At 53.1% G+C, this 24,806-nt stretch overlaps 2 protein-coding genes across 2 annotated transcripts; one reads left to right on the forward strand and one right to left on the reverse strand.

The window, feature by feature from the left end:
* Positions 1-966: 966 nt before the first annotated feature.
* prune2 (prune homolog 2 with BCH domain) lies at positions 967-3,608 on the forward strand. The gene is made up of 10 exons (XM_068753394.1): positions 967-1,045; positions 1,116-1,292; positions 1,364-1,540; positions 1,892-1,994; positions 2,389-2,520; positions 2,600-2,686; positions 2,852-2,950; positions 3,033-3,071; positions 3,391-3,441; positions 3,551-3,608. Exons 1-10 carry the CDS (start codon positions 991-993, stop codon positions 3,582-3,584), a joined length of 954 nt encoding a protein of 317 aa, XP_068609495.1. The 5' UTR covers positions 967-990; the 3' UTR covers positions 3,585-3,608.
* A 385-nt stretch (positions 3,609-3,993) lies between these two features.
* Positions 3,994-23,633, reverse strand: pcsk5a (proprotein convertase subtilisin/kexin type 5a). The gene is made up of 37 exons (XM_068753393.1): positions 23,434-23,633; positions 22,717-22,821; positions 22,338-22,409; positions 21,974-22,117; positions 21,631-21,713; positions 21,413-21,501; positions 21,124-21,296; positions 20,835-21,041; positions 20,194-20,294; positions 19,998-20,101; positions 19,577-19,697; positions 19,232-19,420; positions 18,670-18,803; positions 18,447-18,569; positions 18,221-18,323; positions 16,840-17,030; positions 16,524-16,608; positions 16,146-16,249; positions 15,941-16,073; positions 15,695-15,810; positions 15,362-15,464; positions 14,197-14,333; positions 12,947-13,147; positions 12,810-12,878; positions 12,681-12,723; positions 12,360-12,502; positions 11,764-11,964; positions 11,189-11,272; positions 10,916-11,105; positions 10,619-10,833; positions 10,095-10,337; positions 7,506-7,742; positions 7,263-7,440; positions 6,661-6,878; positions 6,495-6,595; positions 6,059-6,260; positions 3,994-5,031 (listed from the first exon to the last, which is right to left on the reverse strand). The coding sequence occupies exons 1-37, from the start codon at positions 23,581-23,583 to the stop codon at positions 4,559-4,561; spliced, it is 5,565 nt and encodes a 1,854-aa protein (XP_068609494.1). The 5' UTR covers positions 23,584-23,633; the 3' UTR covers positions 3,994-4,558.
* Positions 23,634-24,806: the final 1,173 nt, after the last annotated feature.

Raw genomic sequence — 24,806 nt, forward strand, 5'->3', positions numbered from 1 at the left:
TATATTTTCAGTTGCGGCTCTTTTTCTGCCCCTGGGGGGGTAATAAAAACATAGCTGTGCCCCCCCCCCCCCGGGCAGTAATAACGGAGCTTCACCGGCGATCCACCGTCCGACGACCTGCTGTGGCTGAGCGGTGTCATAGCAGGGGACTGCCCTTATTTGGGCATGGCCCAGGTCACGTGACCACAAAATGGTGGAAGCTGTGAGCTGAGCATCTCCACCGACAGGCGCTGAACGAGAAAGTAGGTCCACGCGCTGAGACGCGGAAGGATTCCCGAGCGGTGAGTTGACGCGCTTGTTGCGCACAGGTGGGCGGAAATCCCGGGATCTGTTGTTGTTGTTGTTTTTACGCTAACCAAGGCAGGAAGCCAGGTTGAGGGCGGGGCTTCCGTCAGCAGCATCTTCTCTCGCGTCCCGGTTTGTGCACGTTATCGCTACACGACCTGATCTCCGGTTACCGGATGCAGCCGTTCAGACCTTTGTCTTTTGTGCGATCAGACATTCCTCGTTCCCGTCAGTGAGGAAGAGGACGTGTCTTCTTCACGAGAACGAGTACACGTGACGTCATCTGCATCTGCGTTCAGGTGGGAGTGGGGGGGAGATCCTCCCTCCTCTTTGAGTGGGAGGAGAAAGACCTTTAACCTTTAACTCCTCCTTGCCCTTCTAGTGTCCTGTTCCCCCCTCGCCGCTCATTTCTCTGTTTAATCTGATTACTGTAATCTGATTACATCTAGCTCTCGGGCTGGGTTAATGTCGCTTTCAGCTGGTGGCGTTTCTAGCGAGTTTTATTTTCTGTGATGTCATCCATGATCCGGGTGCAACGTTAGCTCTCACTCCAGTCCTCGGATGGATCCGGATCCAGGATTTTACTCTCCGTGCCTGTTTGTCGGGGTTTTTGTCGGATCCTCAGATACCTGAAGAGTGAAGCTGAAGCTTTGGACAGGACTAGCGTCCCAACAGCTGATTGTCTCCCGGCAGGTCCTCCTCGGGATGGACCCGGCATCCGAGAGCAACATGAACTCGGAGGGGAGTGACGGCCGGCCAGGTGAGTACGAGGCCCAGCGGCTGAATCGACCTGTGTCTCAGGTGTCGCCTTACCTGGGCTGTTCCTGCAGCGCCCCCCACCTCTCTACCCCTGCAAGGAGGCCCCGCCCAAAGGAAGAAGCTGTCCGCCCCCCGCATCAGCCTGTCCCTGGACCAGAGCGAGGATGACTTGGGCGAAACTCCGGATGACCTCGACATTAACGTCGACGACCTGGAGACTCCGGAGGACGGGGACGTGGACTGGGAAGGTGGGCCGTCCAGGACGTTGGACGATCATTAAAGCTGCAGTAACACAGCGTTTGGTGTTGTGTCACATCAGACCCCGGAGCAGCCAATCACAGCGCCCCAAAGCAGCCCCATGACCCGATCCCGACGTACAGCGCCGAGGAGGAGCGGCTGGACGGCCGTCTCTGGAGGACGGTCATCATCGGAGAGCAGGAGCACCGCATCAACATGAAGAGCATCGAGCCCTACCAGAGGGTCGTCTCCCACGGAGGTGACCATCACCATCATCATCATCATCATCATCATCATCAGCCTGTCTTTATCAGATTTTCTTTTATAAAGTGTCCTTATTAAACAGCAGCCAATGAAAACGAGAGTTCGGTTCCGGTTTCATCTTCATCCTCTTCACGTTAGAAACGGGCTCCGGATGACGAGCCCTTTTGTTTAAATTTGTAAATTCAATCCAAATAATTTTCATTTTTCAGCCTTAAATCAACTAAATTGAATTTAAATGTATTTAATTGTCTTCTAAACATCTTTGAAGGGACTCGATGATGAGCGTGAAGGCCGTGAACCGGGTCAAACCGTCGCTCCTGACTTTAATCTTTGTGTTTTAATTCAGGTTACTATGGCGACGGTGTGAACGCTATCATCGTGTTTGCAGCGTGCTTCCTGCCGGACAGCGACAGAGAAGATTACCATGAAATAATGGAGAACCTCTTCCTGTGAGTACCCCCCCTCCCCCGATTGGCCGGTTCTGATCAATCACCGGCCCATCAGGCGTTTGTTAGCGGGCCGCACAGAAAGAAAAAATATTTCTGTTGTATTTAGTGACGCGACGCGTCACTAAAAAAATAAACCTGTAAAAAACAAACGTCTTTGGAGAACTTCTATACAAAGGACAAAAGTGATGAGGAAGAAGAGGAGGAGCCGACATCATTGGCTCCTCCTCCACCTCAAGTCATACTTAAAACACGGTTCATCAGCAGGTGACTCGTGCACCAAGTGCGCTCTGCATCACATGTGGAGACGAGTCCGATTTTAACGGTAGGTTCTGGGTTTGAATCCGGACCCAGAGCCCCGCCCCTGGTGTTAAACTGGATGCGTGTTTGCCCTCAGCTACGTGATCAGCACGCTGGAGCTGATGGTGGCGGAGGATTACATGATCGTGTACCTGAACGGGGCCACGCCCCACAGGAGGATGCCCGGCCTGGGTTGGCTGAAGAGATGCTACCAGATGATCGACAGGAGGTTTGTGACGCGTGTTTTACGACTCGGCAGAGCCGCGAGTGCGACACGCCTAACGGGTGCCGCACCGTGTCGCCTCCAGGCTCAGGAAGAACCTGAAGTCGTTCATGATTCTCCACCCGTCGTGGTTTATCAGGACCGTTCTGGCGATAACCAAGCCCTTCATCAGGTGAGGACCGCCCACCCATCCTCCATGAGGACAGCTGGTCATGTGACACGTGGTCGTTATCCAGACGTAGGAAGTGTCCCTGTAACGTCCCGTCCCGTCCCGTCCCTACCTGCACTTATGTGTGTGTGTGTGTGTGTGTGTGTGTGTGTGCCGCTTCTGTCTCAGTGCCAAGTTCAGCAGTAAGATAAAGTACGTGAGCAGCTTGGACGAGCTCGAGAGACTCCTCCCCATGGACGCCGTCCAGATCCCAGAGTGCATCGTGAGGTGAGTCCCTCCGAGCCTCCGGACTCGTCCTCACTTTTAACTCACTCCCAATCCATTTTGTCACCTGAACTCTCACCCCCAGACTCGACAAGGAACTGAAGGAAGCAGCAGAGAACTCAAGGTGAGCCCCCCCCCCACCTCGGGTTGGTCCTCTCCTGAAGTCCTCATTTATCAAGCGGCTCACTTTGAGCTCTAATTAGATTTGGCTACGAGGAAGGAGACGAAAGATGCTAAAGATGCTAAATGCGGCAGCGCGCTCATTAATCATTAACGTGGACCGAACGAGCCGGGATGATCGATTATGATGAGACGAGATGAAGCTGTGGCCACCGGGCCAGCTGACGGGTTCACCGGGCCGTTGGGGACCGCTGCTTTACACCATGGATTGCATGTTTGTAAATTCTTTTCTCACGATGCTTCATTTGGGTTTGTCTCTGAAGAGTGAACAGCTTCCTGCTGGGCCCGGACCCGACGGCACCGGGCAGAACGGAGTGAGTCCTCGCACCTCCAGCAGCACACGGAGGACAGACGTCGTCTCCGCAGGCGACCGGACGCTAAAGGCGTGTCTAACGTCTCCGCTCTGATTTGTGTTGGTTCCAGCAGAGCGGAAGACGTTGGGGGGAGCAGCTCGTAAACCGGAGCGCCGATGGATGGATGGATGGATGGATGGGAGGGTGGGTGGATGGATGGGAGGGTGGATGGATGGATGGATGGATGGATGGGTGGGTGACGCTTCAAAACAAAGTCTTATAATGACAGTGTGTGTGTAGCAGAGTAGCATCGTTGTTCACGGTAGGCTAGAAAACACAATTACCCAGCTGCACCGCACAAACCCAGCTGTGCAGACTGTTGTGTCGTCGTTGTGTGCATGGTTCACAAGCTGGGAACCATCATCACGGCTTCCTGTCCGGAATCATCAGGAACAAACCTCAGACAAGAGAAAAGATGGAATTTCTGTGCAGCACAAACATGGTGTGTGTGTGTGTGTGTGTGTGTGTCAGTGCATGTCTTCAATGATTCAATAAAAGCAGAGCAAACGCCATTCAGTTCTTTATTTGTGACGGTAAACACACCGGACTAAATATATAAAAGAAACACCTCAACGATTTAAACGATGGATAATGACGATGATACACAGGAAGCAGGAAACAGGAAGCGGGAAGCAGGAAGTCGTCACACATCTAGAAATCTAACCGAAGTCTGAAGTCGTTCAAAGAAGAAGACAGAAGAGTGGAATAAATCTTCAAGCGTCTGACGGGCGGGGCTCGTTCTTGTTTCACGTCACACCTATGATGTCACCTGCGCACGCGCCGATCCGAGGCGTGTGCACGAGGGCGAAGGCGTGCGCCTGGGCCTGTTACGTAATGGCGCCGCCTGCATACCTCAGCCTAACGTCCCACCGTACAGCGTTTGCCTGTCGCAGGTGAGCCAGAGAAGAGAAGCGGGAGGAGCGTGTTACTATTTCAGGTGGACTGTTCCTTTAAGAAGGCTGATTAATATGCGCCTTTCCCCTCATGTCTTATTTAGTTGTCTCCTCCTGTCCCTCGGGGCAGGAGGAGACAAACAGGTGGACAACAAAGAGGAGGAAGGAGGAGAAACGTTTCGTCTTCACCGGAACGTGTAGCTCTCATCGTCGTACTCCAGCTCGTCCTCGTTGTCCCCTCCCAGGTGTCCATAGCGGAACTTCCTGTACACGGTGCCGTCCTGGCCCATGTAAACGATGTCCTCATCGTCGTCCTCGTCCTCGTCATCCTTCCTCCCCAGACGACATTCGCCGATGTCGACCAGCTGAGTGTCTTGATTCTTACTGCCGGAGGATCCCGTCTGGCCGCTGTAGGATGCAGAAGAGGCGGAGCTGTAGCCGCCTCCCCCAAATCCCCCGCCGGAGCCCAGCTTCTCGTAGCCACGGGGAGGGAGCTCCGAGGGGACGCTCTTAGACCTGGAGTGTCTGATGAGGAAGAAGACGGCCACCGTCCCAAGAACCAGAAGGACGCAGGCGACGATAAAGACGACCAGGTTCCCGCCGGCCTCCTCTTCCTCCTCATTCCGGAACGGCAGGTTGGTGCTGAGGACGCATTCTCCTGGGAAGACCAGGACGACAGGAAGTTCAGAGACGGAGGAGCTCGTTCGGAGACGGAGGAGCTCGTTAGGAGATGGAGGAGCTTGTTAGGAGAAGGAGGAGCTCGTTCGGAGAAGGAGGAGCTCGTTAGGAGGAGGAGGAGCTCGTTAGGAGAAGGAGGAGCTCGTTTGGAGAAGGAGGAGCTCGTTAGGAGATGGAGGAGCTCGTTAGGAGAAGGAGGAGCTCGTTCGGAGAAGGAGGAGCTCGTTAGGAGAAGGAGGAGCTCGTTAGGAGAAGGAGGCGCTCGTTAGGAGACGGAGGAGCTCGTTAGGAGATGGAGGAGCTCATTAGGAGAAGGAGGCGCTCGTTAGGAGACGGAGGAGCTCGTTAGGAGATGGAGGAGCTCATTAGGAGAAGGAGGAGCTCGTTCGGAGAAGGAGGAGCTTGTTAGGAGAAGGAGGAGCTCGTTCGGAGAAGGAGGAGCTCGTTAGGAGAAGGAGGAGCTCGTTAGGAGAAGGAGGAGCTCGTTCGGAGAAGGAGGAGCTCGTTAGGAGAAGGAGGAGCTCGTTAGGAGAAGGAGGAGCTCGTTAGGAGAAGGAGGAGCTCGTTCGGAGAAGGAGGAGCTCGTTAGGAGAAGGAGGAGCTTGTTCCTCGACTTGACTGCATTCCAACTTTTGTAGCAGAAAATGGGAAACCCTGGATTTTGCCTCTCAGGCTGAACCGGCTAAGGTTAGCATCATCTGTTCCGTGTCCAACATAATGAACTCTCGTGCTGTCCTGCCATAGAAGTTTCATTACGACGTTGACCTTTGACCCTTTGGATGTAGAACGTGTCTTCGCTGTAGCCTAGCAGGCGTTTGTTTCATTGGGGTCGCAGCCGCCGACGGCACGTTTCTAACCGCGCGGCGAACACTTGAAACCCGTCAGAAGAATACGGCGAGGATTTAAAAGGATTAAAGGAGACTCGCTGTCTCAGAACCAAACCCGGACCAGGATGTCGTCCAGCGTTTTAAACGAGCTGCATGGTCCATGCATCCGGAGACATTTACCTCGAGACTTGGTGCAGTTGCAGCAGTCCTGCTGCTGCCCTGCCGCCTCCTCTTCCTCCTCTTCCTCAGGGTAGCAACAAAGCAGACAGCGCCCTCCGGCTTCCAACATGGCCCGAGCGGGACACGTGGTGCAGTCGGCCGGACCGGGTCCTCTGCATGTCAGGCAGGAGGCGTGGCATCCCTCACAGGCGTGGCCTGAGCCCTGATGAGGGACGGGAGGACGCCGCTGATTCTAAACTTGTAACACGTTTGTGACATTCAGCTCCATCGACTGTCATGCGTCTCTGCAGCCGGGGCGCGAGGACATTTATTTTAATGTCCCAGCGGTGATTTTGTCTCGGCTGTTTGAGACTTCCTCTCATTAAATGACCAGACATTAATTATTCATGTGCGAGCGGGGGAGGGGAAAGGTGTTAATGAATGAAAGGGTGGTTACCTTTAAGACAGGATACTGGTCTCCACCGCACAGGGACTCACACGCCCCCCCCGAGCGCTGGTATCCGGGGTAACAGGAGTCACATGACCTGGAATCTTTTCCTGAATGGTTCCCTTTAGTTATCTCATTGTCAACTCATCAGGTAAACCATCAATGCCGGGGTTACCTGAGCACGTCCTGCAGCTGGCGTGGCAGAGCTCGCACCTCCCGTGGGCGGAGTCATCGTAGAATCCACGAGGGCACGAGAGCAGGCAACGGCCTTTGCCCCGCAAGTAGACGAGACCCGGGGCGCAGCTCAGACAGCCGTCCTCCCCGCCCCCGGTGCACTCGCTGCAACTCGGGTCACACCTGTCGCACACCCTCGAGTCTGTGTTTCCATAGTGACTGTCAAAGAGATGGCGAGGAAGGTGATTGAACGTTTGTCTGTTCCTCCCCACGTCCACTCGGTCACACACAGACACACTCAGAAGAGAGGGGGGGCGAACACTTCTAACAGGAAGTGGCGCTTTCTGGGCGTCCTCACAGGTGCAGAAGCGTCTCCGCCCCTTTTGCTTTTCCTCTTCAGCATTTAACAGCACCGTAATCGAATCCTCTCGGTTATTGCACCCCAAATAAAGTCGGGTCCAGTTAGCGTTATAGCGGCTAAAGGAGCCTCTACCTGGGAGCCGCCTGCGTACCTGGCTCGGTAAAGGGCAGCGGCTTCGGTGTCCGTGGACACACCATGTGACTGCGTGATGCGATGGCCGGGCGGCCTGCAGGTGAGCCTACCTGTGCTGGCAGGTCTCCACACACCCTTTGCCCTCTCGGAACAGGTGGCTCTTGCAGGCCAGGCACTCGTTCCCATGCTTTCCGATGCAGGACTGGCAGGACGGGTGGCACGGTTCACACGTCTGCCCCGACTCGTCCCCATAGTAACCCGAGGGGCATTCGGCCACACAGGTGCCATCTGTAGGACAGGTGTGATTAGAGAGCGGCGCCGGCGCCGGGCCGCGGGCGGCAGATCTCGCTCACCGAGCAGGCGATGCCTCTGGTTGCAGCTCAGGCACAGAGATCTGCCCGGGCCTGAACCCGGGCCTGAACACGTGCGGCAGGATTTGTGGCACGGATGGCATTCCCCGTCCCGGTCCGCGTACTGGCGAGGGGAGCACGGCGAGCAGCGGCCGTGGCCCTCGAGCCGCCGGTCCTCCCTGCAGCTGGTGCAGGAGCCGGCGTGGGGGCCGGAGCAGGTGAGGCAGGACGCATCACAGTCTGAAGCAGGAACAAGACAGCGTTTCATAGCAGCGGCGGCGAAGCACTGATAAACCCGATTCACCGGACGAGAGCGATCCTAATCCGGTCACAGATTAGATCAGATCGGCTAATCTGGTGTGATCTGTGTTCACCTACAGACGCATCCATCGCCCGCAGCGTCTTCCTGCGAGACACACGCGGACCGTTCTCCTGTTCTGCTGTCGCTGTCTGACAGCCGGAAGCCGCTGCTTCAGTCGGAGTAACGGCAGGAGACACTCCGGCAGAGAAAATGCATGAAGGGTGATCGGCAGGACAGAAAACGTTGCACCAGGGAGGGCTGTCACGTTTTAGGAGGAGAGAGTCACGTTTAAGGAGGAGAGAGTCACGTTTTAGGAGAGAGTCACGTTTAAGGAGAGAGTCACGTTTAAGGAGGAGAGAGTCACGTTTAAGGAGGAGAGAGTCATGTTTTAGGAGAGTCACGTTTAAGGAGGAGAGAGTCACGTTTAAGGAGGAGAGAGTCACGTTTTAGGAGAGAGTCACGTTTAAGGAGAGAGTCACGTTTAAGGAGAGAGTCACGTTTAAGGAGGAGAGAGTCACGTTTTAGGAGAGAGTCACGTTTAAGGAGAGAGTCATGTTTAAGGAGGAGAGAGTCACGTTTAAGGAGGAGAGAGTCACGTTTTAGGAGGAGAGAGTCACGTTTTAGGAGGAGAGAGTCACGTTTAAGGAGGAGAGAGTCACGTTTAAGGAGGAGAGAGTCACGTTTAAGGAGGAGAGAGTCCCGTTTTAGGAGAGAGTCACGTTTAAGGAGGAGAGAGTCATGTTTTAGGAGAGAGTCACGTTTAAGGAGGAGAGAGTCACGTTTTAGGAGGAGAGAGTCACGTTTTAGGAGAGAGTCACGTTTAAAGAGGAGAGAGTCACGTTTTAGGAGGAGAGAGTCACGTTTAAGGAGGAGAGAGTCACGTTTAAGGAGAGAGTCACGTTTAAAGAGGAGAGAGTCACGTTTTAGGAGGAGAGAGTCACGTTTAAGGAGGAGAGAGTCACGTTTTAGGAGAGAGTCACGTTTAAGGAGGAGAGAGTCACGTTTAAGGAGGAGAGAGTCACATTTAAGGAGGAGAGAGTCACGTTTTAGGAGAGAGTCACGTTTAAGGAGGAGAGAGTCACGTTTAAGGAGGAAAGAGTCACGTTTTAGGAGAGAGTCACGTTTAAGGAGGAGAGAGTCACGTTTAAGGAGGAGAGAGTCACGTTTTAGGAGAGAGTCACGTTTGAGGAGAGAGTCATGTTTAAGGAGGAGAGAGTCACGTTTAAGGAGGAGAGAGTCACGTTTAAGGAGGAGAGAGTCATGTTTTAGGAGAGAGTCACGTTTTAGGAGGAGAGAGTCACGTTTTAGGAGAGAGTCACGTTTAAGGAGGAGAGAGTCACGTTTTAGGAGGAGAGAGTCACGTTTTAGGAGGAGAGAGTCACGTTTAAGGAGGAGAGAGTCACGTTTAAGGAGGAGAGAGTCACATTTAAGGAGGAGAGAGTCCCGTTTTAGGAGAGAGTCACGTTTAAGGAGGAGAGAGTCACGTTTAAGGAGGAGAGAGTCATGTTTTAGGAGAGAGTCACGTTTAAGGAGGAGAGAGTCACGTTTTAGGAGGAGAGAGTCACGTTTTAGGAGAGAGTCACGTTTAAAGAGGAGAGAGTCACGTTTTAGGAGGAGAGAGTCACGTTTAAGGAGGAGAGAGTCACGTTTAAGGAGGAGAGAGTCACGTTTAAGGAGGAGAGAGTCACGTTTTAGGAGGAGAGAGTCACGTTTAAGGAGGAGAGAGTCATGTTTTAGGAGAGAGTCACGTTTAAGGAGGAGAGAGTCATGTTTTAGGAGGAGAGAGTCACGTTTTAGGAGAGAGTCACGTTTAAGGAGGAGAGAGTCACGTTTTAGGAGGAGAGAGTCACGTTTAAGGAGGAGAGAGTCACGTTTAAGGAGGAGAGAGTCACGTTTTAGGAGGAGATATCCACGTTTTAGGAGGAGAGAACCACGTTTTAGGAGGAGAGAGTCACGTTTTAGGAGGAGAGATCCACGTTTTAGGAGGAGAGAGTCACGTTTTAGGAGGAGAGATCCACGTTTTAGGAGGAGAGAGTCACGTTTTAGGAGGAGAGATCCACGTTTTAGGAGGAGAGAACCACGTTTTAGGAGGAGAGATCCACGTTTTAGGAGGAGAGAACCACGTTTTAGGAGGCGAGATCCACGTTTTAGGAGGAGAGATCCACGTTTTAGGAGGAGAGAGTCACGTTTTAGGAGGAGAGATCATCCGACTGCTTCCGTCCTCTGAAGGGAAGGAACGTTTAGTCAAACATCCTCTTTCTAGAATCCCGTTCTGCCGTTTCCTTTTGTACCTTTGCACTCTCCTGTTTCAGCCTCCCTGTAGGTGTGGGCGGGGCACGCTTCCAAACACGCCCCATTATGCAGAACGGCCTCGGGGTCAGCGCAAGAGTCGCAGTCATCGCTGTCCGGGCCGTCGCACAAAGTGCAGTCGGCATGGCAACGCAAACACTCCCCCCGCGCTCTGTCCCCGAAGGAGCTGCCGGGACAGTCCGGAAGGCAGAGGCCCTCGTGCAGGAGGTGGTTCTCCTCGCAGCCTGGAACAGAGGAGAGCGTTACTGCCCCGCCGCAGGACCACGCCCAGCGTCTGGGGGAGGAGCAGACACACCTGAGGGGCACACAGGTGAGACAAAAGCGTCTCAGTAAAAAGGCAACACGGTGACAGTTAGCATGATGCTATTTATGTTAGCCAAACGGGTTCGTCCTGGAACGTTTTCTAATCCCGCCAAAGTAAAGTGCGCCCGAGGATGATGTCATTACTGCGATGGAATCTGCTCTTCCAGCAGCTGAAGCTGTTCTCGTTGGACTGGTTCTGTACCTGTGCACCGCCCCGGCGGGTCGCACGCCTGACAGGCCGAGGGGCAGCGCTGGCACCGCCCGTCCCGGACGGCGTGGGCAGGAGGACACGCCTGCAGACACTGGTGCTCGTGCAGGAGGAGAGGCGCCTCACAGCTGAGGCAGAGGGTGGCGTTCCACCTGCAGGACGCGCACCCCGCCACACAGGTACGACACACCTGTCCCACAGGATAACCCCTGAGAGAGGCGGCGTAGAGGTCAGAGGTCAGATAGCAGATGGTTCATCCATTTCATAAAACAGACACGTCGGCGTCCTCACCTGTCACACTCCTGCACGCAGCGCCCGTCCTGCAGGAACGCCTGCGTGCTCCGGCAGCGGCTGCAGCGGAGGGCGTCCAAACACTGCAAGCAGCCCGGAGGGCAGGACGCACACACCCCGCCCAGCCCATCGGCAAAGAACCCCCCCGGACACTGGGCCACGCACGTTCGCTGCGAGGTCAGGAAGCTCCCTGCAGCAGAGAGGGAGCGTTAGCGTCGTTTGCTGTGGGGTAACCACGGAAACACGCCGGCGGGCATGCAGGGACCGACAAACCTTTTGCACAATCGGTGCACTGGTTGTTCTCCTCCCCAGAGCACGACTCACAGGTGGGGTGGCAGCCCTCACACCCTCCGTCAGCTGGGGGGGGGACACACAAGACAACAAGGATGATGGAGGTGGGGGACGCTTTCATCCTGTTGTCTTTCACATCAGCCCTGTTTGTGAACTCAGAGGGGGGGGGCATCTAAGATTAGTACCTAAAGCCACTCACACGGCCTCGTAATTAAAAACCCAATTACATCCTGCTAGAACGAGCCCCCCCCCCCACACCCCGAGGCAGCTTTTAAAGTTGCTGAGACCCAAGGTTTAATTTAAACTTCCGCTCTTCCCCGAGCTGCAGCTGCTATAATTAAGATGTCTGCCTTTACACTAATTAGCATACGTTGTTTCAGGTCTTCTGACTCGTTCTTAGCGGTAACTGTTCAGAGAGCGCATCTTAATTTGGTAGGAGGTCCAGGCATAGCGGGACACAGACCAATTACCCTCTAAGGTTCCCCCCCTGACCCGGGGCGGCCCCCACACAATGGGCAGACGGTCGGGTTAGTGGGATCTGGGCGCGTTGGCCTCACCGCTGCGGAAGGTCTTCGCGGGACAGGCCTCGTGTTCAGACGCACACTCTCCATTTTCCAGCGTCTTGTCCTCATCACAGGACAAACAGTCGTCGTCCTCCGGCCCGCCGCATGTCACACAGTCAGGGTGACACTCCTCACAATCATTGGTGTTCTCGTCGCCATAGAAACCATCGGGACAGTCTGAAACACAGCTCCCCTCTGGGAACAGCGGGAGATTCTCTGTTTCTTCGGATCGGCGTTGTAAGGAACCTACTTTACTGTGCATGGTCACGTTTTAAGGCCTTCGCTTAAAGGGGCGGGGCCACTGAGTGTACACATCCAGGAGTCTCGTCTGGCGTGACCAATTTACGGGATGGAGTTTGGAAAGAATAAATATGAGCCATTTTTAAAGCTCCTATCCAGAGTCGGTCTGGGAGAACGGACCGCCTGTTTTTCTACAAATATGTTGTACTTTGGACTCAAACTACTATCTGGATCGCCCCCTGGTGGCTGGGGGAAGTACAGCTAATAAACGACACTAGTCCACTCAATTAAAATACCTTTTCGTCACTTTCATCGTGCTTCTCCGTGCTGACTGGGTGTGGCAGCCTCACCTGACAGGAAGAGGTCGGTCTCGCACCAGTAGCACTCGTCTTCATCGCAGCTCACACACTCGTCGTCACACGGAACGCAGCTCATCTCTTCCGCCACGCTGTACGTCTTAGCAGGGCAGTTTTTGTAACAGCCATCTTGAAAACTGATGACAAAAGCAGTTGTTTAGCTGCACACACACACACGCACACACGCACACACACACACACACACAATGCACTTTCACAGCAAAAAGGTCCCTTTTCATTCTAGAGCAGCAGTGAAAAAGCGAGTCGGTGCAGAGAGGCCAGATCCGGCGCGTCACCCGAGGCACCCGGCCTTACGTGTAGAAGCCCTCGGTGCAGGACAGGCAGTGCTTGGGGTTATCTGATGGAGGCAGACAGAACAACTCAGCCCTCCTTTGAAGCAGGAAGCACCGGAGGCACTTCCTGCGCTCCCGGGCCATCACTTACACAGGACACACTTCCTGCAGCCCTCCTCACAGGCCATGCAGTCGTCGTAATCCGGATCCTCCACCTCCCCTGAGGAAACAATCGGGGTCAGCACAACAGAACCAGTAGCTCCTCGATGTCAGGGTCACCTCGCCCACCTTCTCCACACTCCAGCTTCACACACACGCCACCAGAGAGGTAGTAGGAAGGGCTGCAGCTCAGGCAACGAGCCGGGCCGGTGCAGACCCGGCAGTGGTCCGAGCAGCGCTCACAGGTGTTCTCCACGGTGTGATAGAAGGCCTCGGGACAGGCGTCCACGCAGCGGCCGCCATACAGGTAACGCTCCACCCCAAACTTATCTGGAGGAAAACCAAGGCGTTCAGTCGGGGGACTCGGTGAGCAGGTCGCAGCTGAAGTAAGACGGACGTCTGGACCCGATCCGAGCCAAACGCAGAGTAAATATTGGACTTTGATTTGTCACAGGGCCAGAACCACGACTGTAAATGAATGCTAATGCTCCTGCTGGATCAGTACCAAGCCCGAAAGGGATGTAATCAGTGCTGCTTTTTCAGGGCGCTCCGATCTGCCATGGTGGTTTATTACAAACTACCACCAGCGGCCGCTAACGCCGACATGCTAACAAATACTGGACCGTTGTTGTTGTTGTTTATTGGTTTGGTTTGTTAGTGATTACTTACAGATTAATCAGATTTTGAGGTACAATATGATATATACAACGCACTGGATTGTGGTTGTGATCTGGATCTTCATCTGGATCCAGATTGATATTAAATGCTTTTAATCATTAGGACTGTTACTGCGTCACCATTAAACGTGTGCAGCCTTGTTAAAATTATATATTCGTCATTAATAAATAGAGGTCCAAAATGAATGTTTTTATTACATTTAAAAACATTAAGTTGATAATAAATTAAGCCTCAATAATAATGCGTGAAATCCCGCCATGCAGCTGTTGCGTGTGCGCATGCGCAGAGAGGGAGACGACGGCGTTCACGGTAAACTTCAATATTGAGGCTGGAGGGAAGCAGAGAAAGGAGTTTAGCCTCGTAAGACTTTAATTACGTGCTTTAGAGTTTCAACAAGATAATCTCTGAAGTTATTTTAAGTTTCTGAACGATATTTTCGTGTTCACCAGCTCTACTCACGGAATGCTAGGCTAATTAGCCAACAAAATGGAGTACCGGTACTCCCGGTTTGGAAACGACGTCACGACTGGGTTACTGATAACGCGAAGGAAACCACCGAGGACGCCGATGCGGGCAGGGACCGAGGCTGAAGGACCGGCAGGAGTCCCAGGACGACCCCGGTCCCCCGGAGAACAGGTACCACTCTAGATTCACTGTCTTTTGGTTTAGTATGTTATACTGAGTGAAATGAACGAACTCACCGGTGTCACAGCTGCTACAGTTGACCCGTCCTGCATCTAAACACGTGGCACAGGTGTGGTCACACAGGTGACACCGGCCTCCTGACTGGTACTGCCCTTCGGCACATTCTGTCAGGCAGCGGCCCTCGTCCAGCGGCCTGCGATTTAAGAAATGGCTTTTAAGCAGCAGAAGCACAAAGTAAAGCGTTTGAATGATGTGGAGGTGAACTCGTTTTCATCCTGGTGTGTGAGTCACACAGAGGAGGGAAGCCGTGTGACTCCGGTTTGTTAAACCGAGAGGCAATGTGGAGATATTTAAGGGGGAAGAAACTCCCACTCCTCCAGCTGCACGTTTGATGCCTTCAAAAGAGTAAAGATATGAAAACTCGAGCTGGAAGCAGGAACTGTTTGTTATTGTTCAAATCAATTTTGCTTTGAATATTTCTACACAAGTCGGTGAGGATCAAAGCAGTCAATCATGTTTCTTTTTGTCGACTCATCAGCGGATTATTTCAGGACATTTATCTAAGGCGAGTTCTAACTTCGAGTATTTATTGGTATTTATTGGTGAGTTTAAACTACACCCCAGTATTTATTGGTATTTATTGGTGAGTTTAAACTACACCCCAGTATTCATTGGTATTTATTGGTGAGTTTAAACGACACCCCAGTATTTATTGGTATTTATTGGTGAGTTTAAACTACACCCCAGTATTTATTGGTATTTATTGGTGAGTTTAAACTACACCCCAGTATTTATTGGTATTTATTGGTGAGTTTAAACTACACCCCAGTATTTATTGGTATTTATTGGTGAGTTTAAACGACACCCCAGTATTTATTGGTATTTATTGGTGAGTTTAAACTACACCCCAGTATTTATTGGTATTTATTGGTGAGTTTAAACTACACCCCAGTATTTATTGGTATTTATTGGTGAGTTTAAACTACACCCCAGTATTTATTGGTATTTATTGGTGAGTTTAAACTACACCCCAGTATTTATTGGTATTTATTGGTGAGTTTAAACTACGCCCCAGTATTTATTGGTATTTATTGGTGAGTTTAAACTACACCCCAGTATTTATTGGTATTTATTGGTGAGTTTAAACCTCACCCCAGTATTTATTGGTATTTATTGGTGAGTTTAAACGACATGCTTCCAGGCCCTGAATCGTAGACTCACTGCGAGGAATGACAGCTGATGCATTCCTCTCTTTGTGGGCCGGTGCACTTCAGACACGTTGCATCACACTCGTAGCACTTCCCCTCCGCATCCTGGAACTGTCCTGAAGGACACGCAGAGATGACGCCTGAGACGCTGACATGCATAGGAGGCAAAACAAAACCGCCACATATCCGTGTTCATTGTGATGCGTGAATATAAGCATGCGTGGTTGCAGAACAGTCTTTAACGTCATTGGTCCTGCGTATCTGATATTTATTCAGGGAAACGAATGATAATAATCCCAACGGCAGTGAATCAACACGGAAACGAGGAAGAGGATGGTTGACTGACCCTCCGTGCACTCGGTGTTAACAACACACACTCCCTCCTTCAGGCTGTGACCACTGGAACAGCTGCTGCAGTCCCCGCGGCTCGCCCCCACACAGGTGAGGCAGCTGGCGTCACACCTGAGGGGCGGCGCAGTGAGACTGAACACATGTGATCAGAGAAACAGAACCGACCGGCACCCAACGACAAATAAAGGCCGCCGCCAGATAAACAAACCGCCCCCAGCTGAGCACACACCGGCGAGCTCACCTCCTACATAGCCCGTCGGCTATCTCTGGGCCGGGCTCGGTGGGGTAGAAGCCAGAACTACAGGCGGCCACACACCTCCACTCCTCCATCAGGAAGCCGTCTGCACAGCGGTCGCACGCTTCAGCGCCCGCACCTGATGCCGCGAGGAGGGAGAAACAAAGACTTATAAGACCGCGAGCAACAGCCTGGCTTTACGGGCCCTCACCTGCACAGGTAGCGCAGGCCTCGTGGCAGGGCTTGCACGTGCCTTCCTGCTCGTCGTGGTAGAATCCAGCCGTGCAGCTCTGCTGGCATCGGTTCCCCTGCAGACTGGAGAGGGCGATAGCATGTGGCACCGTGACACATGCACATCCAATCACTTGGACGGTCTCCAGAGCGCATACCGCCCGTATCGGTGAACCACGACGGTATTCCTGAAACGTTTTAGCAACGCGGCGTTTGAGTTCAAACGTTGCTGCTTCTCTCGTCGTTTTGACGCTGCGGCGTGAGCGTACAGAGGGAACCGGTATTCGTGGAAGGGGCGAGAGGAGGAGCGCCGTTTACCGAGCAGTTCATTCGACCGTCTTCGGTGAATTTGCCTCACCTTGTGTCTGGTTTGCATTCCGTGCAGAAGCTGTAGGAGGTGCACTTAAAGCAGTTGTCGCTGCACCTTCTGCACGTATTTGCATCTGTGGGGGGGATAGAAAAGGAAACGCACATAATACACATCACAGCGATCAACCCCCCCCCCCTGCTGCAGATACAGCAGCTGACTCTTCATTAGCAGGCTCATGTGAAGCTTCCGAACAATGAGCGTCCCTCACAGGTGTCCTCTCTGTCCTGGTGCAATGACTGCACATTACCGTGCATTAAAAAGGACAGGTGACGGGAGTGTGTGAGGAGAGCAGCGTAGATCTGACCGTGGTCCAGGTAGTGGTCGTCCCCACAGACGGCAGCACAGGTGTGGGTGCCCTCGGTCAGGTGATAGCCCGGTTGGCAGGAGGCGCACTGGTCACTACGACTCCCGGTGCAGCTCTCACAGGAGGAGTAGCACCTCTTGCACCGCCGCCGGTCGCCCCAGAACCCCCGGGGACACTCTGATACGCACGTCCTGTTTCACATGGGGGGGCAGGAGCTGTGACTCTCTCAACGAGACGCCGGTGAGAGGGGTTTTCACCCAGGTGATGTGAAGCCACAGCCCCGTACCACCTTCTAGCTTCTCACAAATTTAGCACGACACAAACACACGGCTAATCGACAGCTGGTTGTTTGTGTGTCGCGTGATTCGCTGCTGCGGAGTGAGATCACGCTAACCGTGAGTGAGATCACGCTAACCTTGAGTGAGATCACGCTAACCGTGAGTGAGATCACGCTAACCTTGAGTGAGATCACGCTAACCGTGAGTGGGATCACGCTAACCGTGAGTGAGATCACGCTAACCTTGAGTGAGATCACGCTAACCGTGAGTGAGATCACGCTAACCTTGAGTGAGATCACGCTAACCTTGAGTGAGATCACGCTAACCTTGAGTGAGATCACGCTAACCGTGAGTGAGATCACGCTAACCTTGAGTGAGATCACGCTAACCGTGAGTGAGATCACGCTAACCTTGAGTGAGATCACGCTAACCGTGAGTGAGATCACGCTAACCGTGAGTGAGATCACGCTAACCTTGAGTGAGATCACGCTAACCGTGAGTGAGATCACGCTAACCGTGAGTGAGATCACGCTAACCGTGAGTGAGATCACGCTAACCGTGAGTGAGATCACGCTAACCGTGAGTGAGATCACGCTAACCTTGAGTGAGATCACGCTAACCTTGAGTGAGATCACGCTAACCTTGAGTGAGATCACGCTAACCGTGAGTGGGATCACGCTAACCGTGAGTGAGATCACGCTAACCTTGAGTGAGATCACGCTAACCTTGAGTGAGATCACGCTAATCTTGAGTGAGATCACGCTAATCTTGAGTGAGATCACGCTAACCTTGAGTGAGATCACGCTAACCGTGAGTGAGATCACGCTAACCTTGAGTGAGATCACGCTACCCGTGAGTGAGATCACGCTAACCTTGAGTGAGATCACGCTAACCTTGAGTGAGATCACGCTAACCTTGAGTGAGATCACGCTAACCGTGAGTGAGATCACGCTAACCGTGAGTGAGATCACGCTAACCGTGAGTGAGATCACGCTAACCGTGAGTGAGATCACGCTAACCTTGAGTGAGATCACGCTAACCTTGAGTGAGATCACGCTATCCTTGAGTGAGATCACGCTAACCTTGAGTGAGATCACGCTAACCTTGTGTTGTTCTTGAACTTGAGAAAAAAGTGCAAACACGTGACACACTGCTGCGGGCCGGGCCCGTCGCACCCGTCGCCGCTGCATTCTGGGTCGCATGATCCTGGAAGGGCAAAAGTCACAGCATCGTCACGGCGACAGCAGAGATGCTCTGCAAGCGTCTGGTTTACTTTCAGCAGGCTGGACTCGTAACCGTAAGACGGGAACGCTTAACGCCGGGACTCACCGCTGAACTCCTCGGTGACGTCGCCATCCAGTGGCGTCTCGGCCGATCGGGCCTGCTTGTGATGCGTGGGATACGGCCGCTGTGCGGTGCCATAAATCATCAGGGACCCGCCCTGGAGCGTCCCTGAGACCCCGCAGGCAAACAGAAAGGGAGTAAGATGAGAGGTCTTCCTCAGGAGGCCTGCGTTCACATCACAGAGAAGTTACAGCGAGGAAGCGCCGACCTCGTTCAGCACCCGCTCTCTGAGAGGGAGTATCCTGGATTTTCAAAGTCCATTTCCCCGCCGCCTTCTCCCCCCAGAAGTGAGTAGACATGAATTCCCAGTTCTGGAATCCCTCGGTGGAATCATCAAGAGGCCTAGAACACAACAGCAGGCTGTTGCCGAGCTGGCAGTGAACAGTGCATTCCTTTTACCCTTTGTGACTGGAAGAACAGGAAACGTGACCTAAAACCTAAACTATGGGCTGAAAGACACGAACACCTTTCACCTGACTGTTAGTTTATTTATTTCAAGTGCCTCTTTTTATAATTTGTGGTTCGTTGAACGTAAAGATCTGCAGAAACTTGGCTACAAATTCTGCTCGAGTCAGGTCCAGGTCCCAGTTTCCTGATCCCCGGTGATTTTCTGGGACAGTTGCCAAAATCCTCAATTTCCCCCCAAATGACACGAGATGCCAAACTGCAGAATTTAGCGCTAAGCGGTCGTCTAAACTAAAGTCTTAGGATATGAACGCACCTGCAGACCGTGTGGTGAGCCACAGGGGAAGGTTGTGATTCTTACTTACCTGTTGTCTAGCAGCTGCGACACTGTGCCGGAAGGTGATGTGAGTGTAATGGAAAGGTCGCCACGGCGACTGTGAGCGATGGTGACAAGGACGACGACATGCTCCACGTAAGCAACGTGCTGCAGGTGCTTGTCGGAGCAGCCTGCGCTCTGGAACACGGACGTCAGCGTCGAGCCCGGATGGATGGTTCTGTCAAGAGAAGGAGGAGCACCAGAGAGGAGGCAGGAGACAAGGAGCCCAGGAAGAAAAGGATCGCCAATGAGGGGCGGGGCAGAAACAGATAAAGGAGGAATCAAAGGAAGCCCTTCTTCAAAGCGGTTTCTCGCCGTGCAGTTGGTGCGATACCTGCGCAGGTGGGTGGAGGCCCCCGCTGCACACGCATGCTGGGAGGGAACTCGTTTCCAACGCTCGGCCTCCTGCACCGCGCTCTCAGCATTCAGCAAGCCGAAGCCATAGAGATGGCTCACTAACGCACGCACGCACGCACACACACACACGCACACACACACCACATCAGCTGGGGCATAAAGGTGCTCTGCTTCTGAAAGACTCTGCTGGGATTTCGTAGGCGTTTGTTACTGTTCTGCTTTGTGTCTCATTATTCTGTCCCTTCGCTCTTTGATAGTCCCAAAAAAAGAAACGAGAAAACAAAACACGCCTGTCACCTATCGTAACGAGTGTGTGTGTGTGTGTGGGGGGGGGGGGTTCATGCTATTATTTGTATTCTCCAAAGACTCCTCAGCTACTGACAGGTGAGAACAGCCACCTTTGTGTCCCGCTCCATTAACACGCCAGTCGGGAGCGCTGAGATGGCGAGCCTGTGATGTTCGGACTAGAATGTGCTGCACGTCCCTCCAGGTCAGGAACGGGCTTGGAGAAGGTCAGACGCAGAAAAACATCTTTTCATCGAGTGATCGTCGCCGCTGACGGGGGCGGTCTGCGCCGTGTGGGAAGCTGTTTACTTGGCCTCCAGCATGAGAGCGATGACGCCTGCAGCCACGGAGGAGGAGAAGGAGGTGTGGGGTTTAGCCACGCTGCAGCTCCCCTTCGGACCCAGCGTCACCTGTCGACGACACCAGACCCCTTTAGCTCCCCGGGATGATGGATGCTCACGCAGAAATCTCCCTACCAATAATTCATGCTGTCAGAAGTAAAGCAGGAAGCAGGTCATTTGTCCGGCGTGTGCTGCAGGCCTCAGCGGGCGAGCTGGAATAATGGAAGGACTCTTCCAGAGTGTTTGACTTCCCCTGTGGCAGGAAGAACCTTCCCGGCTTTTTGCTTGATTGACACTTGTCTCAGATCATCACGCTCAGCAGCAGATGTTTTTGCCCCCCCCCCCCCTCCCCACTCCTAACTCATTTCTCCAATGTGTATTTTCTGACTTGTAGCAGATGGTTTTCACTCCTAAAACAAACTCTGGGACATTCCTGAAAGTTCAACCAAAGTCAGGAATGTTATCCCGTTATTTATTGAGATTAAAACATTAAAAAGGACCATTTATTCGGATAAACACTATTCTTCATGTTAGATGATTTGCCTTCCCTCAGTTTTCCAGTGAGGCGTTGGACAATCGTAGTGACGATAGCCTCACAACTAAACTCACTATTTGCGGCGACTCCCCAGCGGTGAGCGCTGCCGCCAGCGTCGAGGAGCACCTCTCCAGGTAGTCCGCCTGGCCGCCGTGCGGCGCGGCGCTGCTGATGGAAATGGTGGAAACGCTGCTGCTGTAGCCATCGCAGGAACAGTGGTCACCTGTCTGCCCTCCATTCCCCGATGCCCAAACGAAAACGGAGCCCCGCCCACGCCGGCCCTGGGAGCATAAACAGACGGCGTTTCCACCTCCATAAGGAGGATTGGCCCAAGTGAACACAAGCTTCATTTGTTCCTCCCACTGTTTTGATGCCGCTGTGCAAAGCGAGACGAGTCAGCGTCCCGGGTCCCTCCAGAGTGGCGCCGTCGTCCCGTGGCCCCCAGCTGGCCAAGTAGATATCAATATACTGCGGTCTGAAGCTGAGTGATTGGGCCTCAACGATGTCCGTCACGTCCCCGTCCAGCATACGGATGCCTACGAGCAAAGGGGGGGGCAGAAGAGCAATTACAAGCGTTGGATCCACTACGTAGGCACCTTTGACCTCCGAAGCTCCTTGGGCATTCCGTCTTCACGGCCTGACGTGGACTCACCGCCCAGCCCTGCCTGGAACGCGACGCCGACCGTGCAGCGGGAGCTACTTGCAGCTGCAGCAACGACTCCTGCACACTGAGTCCCGTGGCTTTGAAAGAGAGGAGGAGAGCGTCCCAACGTGAGCGAGATGCGTGTGCATGAGGAGAAGACCGAGTTCTGACTGGGGATTAGCATGTCCTGAGCATCACGAGGAGGAAAGGAAGTAAGAAGTACTCACTAGTTGGAAATATTGTTGGAATGATTGGGAGAAGGGTCCGGGTCCGGGTCGTGTCCGTTCACATCATAGCTAGCGACAGGATCCTAAACCAGATTAGAAGTAAGGAGCAGCTCTGAATGTTGTGGGACACCGGCAGCTATCGGTCTCCGTCTCCTCAGACGAAGCACAAAGAGCATTATTCAGCGGTTCCCTGGACCGTTAAGTGGATCAGACGTCTAATGGCCAGTCCAGAACTCTTGGCCCAGAAGCTTTGCCCGCGACCGCTGTCTCAGCTCCGCGCTGCCAAACAGCTTCTGATTAATGTCCCCATCCCGAGAACAGCGTCCCATCCCGGGGCACTTACATAATTTGGCTTCAGATCTGGATGTTCTGTCTGAATTCCGTCATCCAGGACAGACACCACCACACCCTTCCCGGTGTAGCCCCTCCTCCAGGCGCCGGCGATGTTCATCCCGGCCTGGCAGCGTTTGGGCTCGTCGCTGCAGTGCTGCGGAGCAAAGAGGACGTTCAACAGGAATAAATCGGGGTCTGTTTAGTGGCTGTCCGTCCGTCCGTCCGTCCGTCAGAATCGAGTGAGTTCAGCGAAGGGAAAACGTCCGACTCACGAAGCACCATAGGCTGTCCCACACCGTGGCGTTCCGGAGCAGCGCCCGGGAGCGTCCGGGCCGAGGAGCGGCGGCGTGAAGCTTTCCTGCTTTAGTGTGAACGGCGTCGATGTCACCGAGTCGGGGGCTCCTCTTTGATCTTTTAAAGACCACCTGCTGTTGGACCCACTCCACCTGTACAGGGACATGCGGGGTACAGGTGTAGGCGGAGCTTGTTTGTCTGGTGGAGCTTTGGCACATTCACCTTTCGGACACGGTGACTGTGTTGCCCCCCCCTACCGGATGCTTCCTGTTGCGTATTGTATCAGAGCGCACGGTTAATGTAGCCCCACCCTGGAACGGTCTGTGTACCTGCCGCGGTGAAGTTTCGGCGCCGCCCTGCACGTTCTGTTCTTGCCGTGTTAAAGTGTGTGAAAGCTAATGATGTAAGATTAAAGTATCTGCAGGCGTCTTCGGTTCCCCTCGTATCCTTTTACTTTACCTCGGCCTCCTTGGCGATGCTAACGGTCACGCCTTCGCCGGACGCCGCGGATCTCTTTGCCGTCCCCTGGTGCTGAAAGCTGTAATAACCTTTCAGCGTTCCTATCTGGGGAAAGAGACACCGGATCAGCATGCATGTTTCATGTCACCTCGCTGAGCAGTTGAATTATGGAGCGGCCTCGCCGTCTTTCGTTCAGGCTACCTGACACCGCGGTACTTTTCCAGGCAACACGAGAGCCGTGACGTAAACAGGTTGTTCTCTGTTATGAAATCTGCTTCTGGCCTCTGCAGTTTAAAGCGAAGCGTCTCCGCAGGTTCTTTCTTGTTCATTAAATCCACAATGAAACAGGGACCCGGGACAGACCCGGGGTTTTCGTCCCCAGGGAGCCGGTGTTGGAGCATTATGGGCTTTTCCTCTGTAACTCATTCTCTATTATTTATCCGCTTTATTATTTATTGATTTGCTTTACTTTGTTGTCTGGAGGCTTGAACAACATTTCTGTCTGTTTGAATTTCATTTTAATGCGAGTTCTGACAGATTCTCTGTGAAACGAAGGTTCTAGTTCCGGTTTCTCTACGGCTCAAACAATGTAGAATTAGGCTAAATACACGTCGAGGCATATTTTACCGCTGCTGTAAAAGTACAGGTAAATGCCAAACATCTACAGGTGTGGCCATCCTGCATTACGTGCCCTCTTCCGGGCCGGACCTCACCTACCTGACCCATGTTGGTGAATCCATATTTGTGTGCTATCCTGTCGACGGACTCGCGGTCGGCTCTGATTCTGACGGCCCAGTCGTTGGTGTAAACCGAGGCGTGGCAGAGGTGGAGCAGGGTTCCCACCCACAGCGCGTAGAAGTTCCCCATCACTGCCGAGTCTCACGAGCAGAACCGGGTTCTCATCACAGAACGTAAAGCACCAGATGATCCGCCGACACGGAGGGATCAGCGGCCACTGAAGCCGAGCCGATCAGATTACAGCTCAATATGGGAGCCGGGGATCAGCTGGAGGCGTGAGCCACGATGCTCCAACGTGTCTCCGTGGTACTGGGACGAAAACCAGCGTCGTTCTGATAGGCTGCCGGTTTATCGGATCTGGGGTCCCTGCTGGTCCAGAGACCCCCCATGAGTCTGTGTTCTACAAACGCAGCTCGTACTCGCACTTCATCGGCGCGCCTTTCACTCCGGTTGCGACGGTTGCTTTTCGGATTTGAAGGAAAGTCATTTCGATCAGGAGAGACTGATGAGAGTCGAAGATGAAGCCTGAGATGAAGAAGGCTCCATCTCAGGCGTTGAGAGGAGCAACAGGCTGCGGTGCCGTCTGGGTGGAGACCGGATGAAGGGCTGGCTTATTATTAGTAGTAATATTAGTAGTAATATTTGTTGGAACTCTGGGGGCTTCTCAGTCGCTGTTGGAGGACAGTATTTCTCTCGTGTGTGTGTGTGTGTGTGTGTGTGTGTGTGTGTGTGTGGGAGGGGGTAATATTCCAGGAGGCAATTGACTTTTTTTTAATTCTCTTTTTATTAGACATCCTTTGGCACCACGGCGGTCTCTGCATTGTAAAGCCCCCCCCCCCCCCCCCCCCCACACACACACATTTAACAATTCTCTGCTTTAACTGGATCAATATGAAGCAATCAGAAAAATAAAATCCTTCATGGTAATAAGAAGGTTATATAAAGTTATTTTAAATGTTTAATGTTGCGGCGCTGCACAGACAGAAACGAGCTGTTATTGAAGTGAGATCCAGCCACAGCCTAGCGATGTCACGGGGGGGCCGGGGGGGCCGGGGGGGCTCTTTAACGATCCGGTAGGTTACAGGAATAATCCCAGAACAAACAACGTGTTTAAGGATCACCACAGGATGTGATGCGACACCCAGCAGGGTAGCAGCAGTTGATTGTGTGTTTCAGAGGAAACCCGGTGACTGTATTTAACAACTAATGGTTACCAGTGACAACAAGCGATCATGTGATCAACGGGGCGGAGTTCAAAGAGGTGGATTCACTTTTTTTTTGTCAACATCATGAAGAATACAAAAAGATCCAAACAAAAAGAAACCACAGCAGCATCGTGGTGCGTTTGTTTT

The sequence above is a fragment of the Brachionichthys hirsutus genome, chromosome 19 (assembly GCF_040956055.1).
Source record: "Brachionichthys hirsutus isolate HB-005 chromosome 19, CSIRO-AGI_Bhir_v1, whole genome shotgun sequence".
Taxonomy (NCBI): Eukaryota; Metazoa; Chordata; class Actinopteri; order Lophiiformes; family Brachionichthyidae; genus Brachionichthys; species Brachionichthys hirsutus.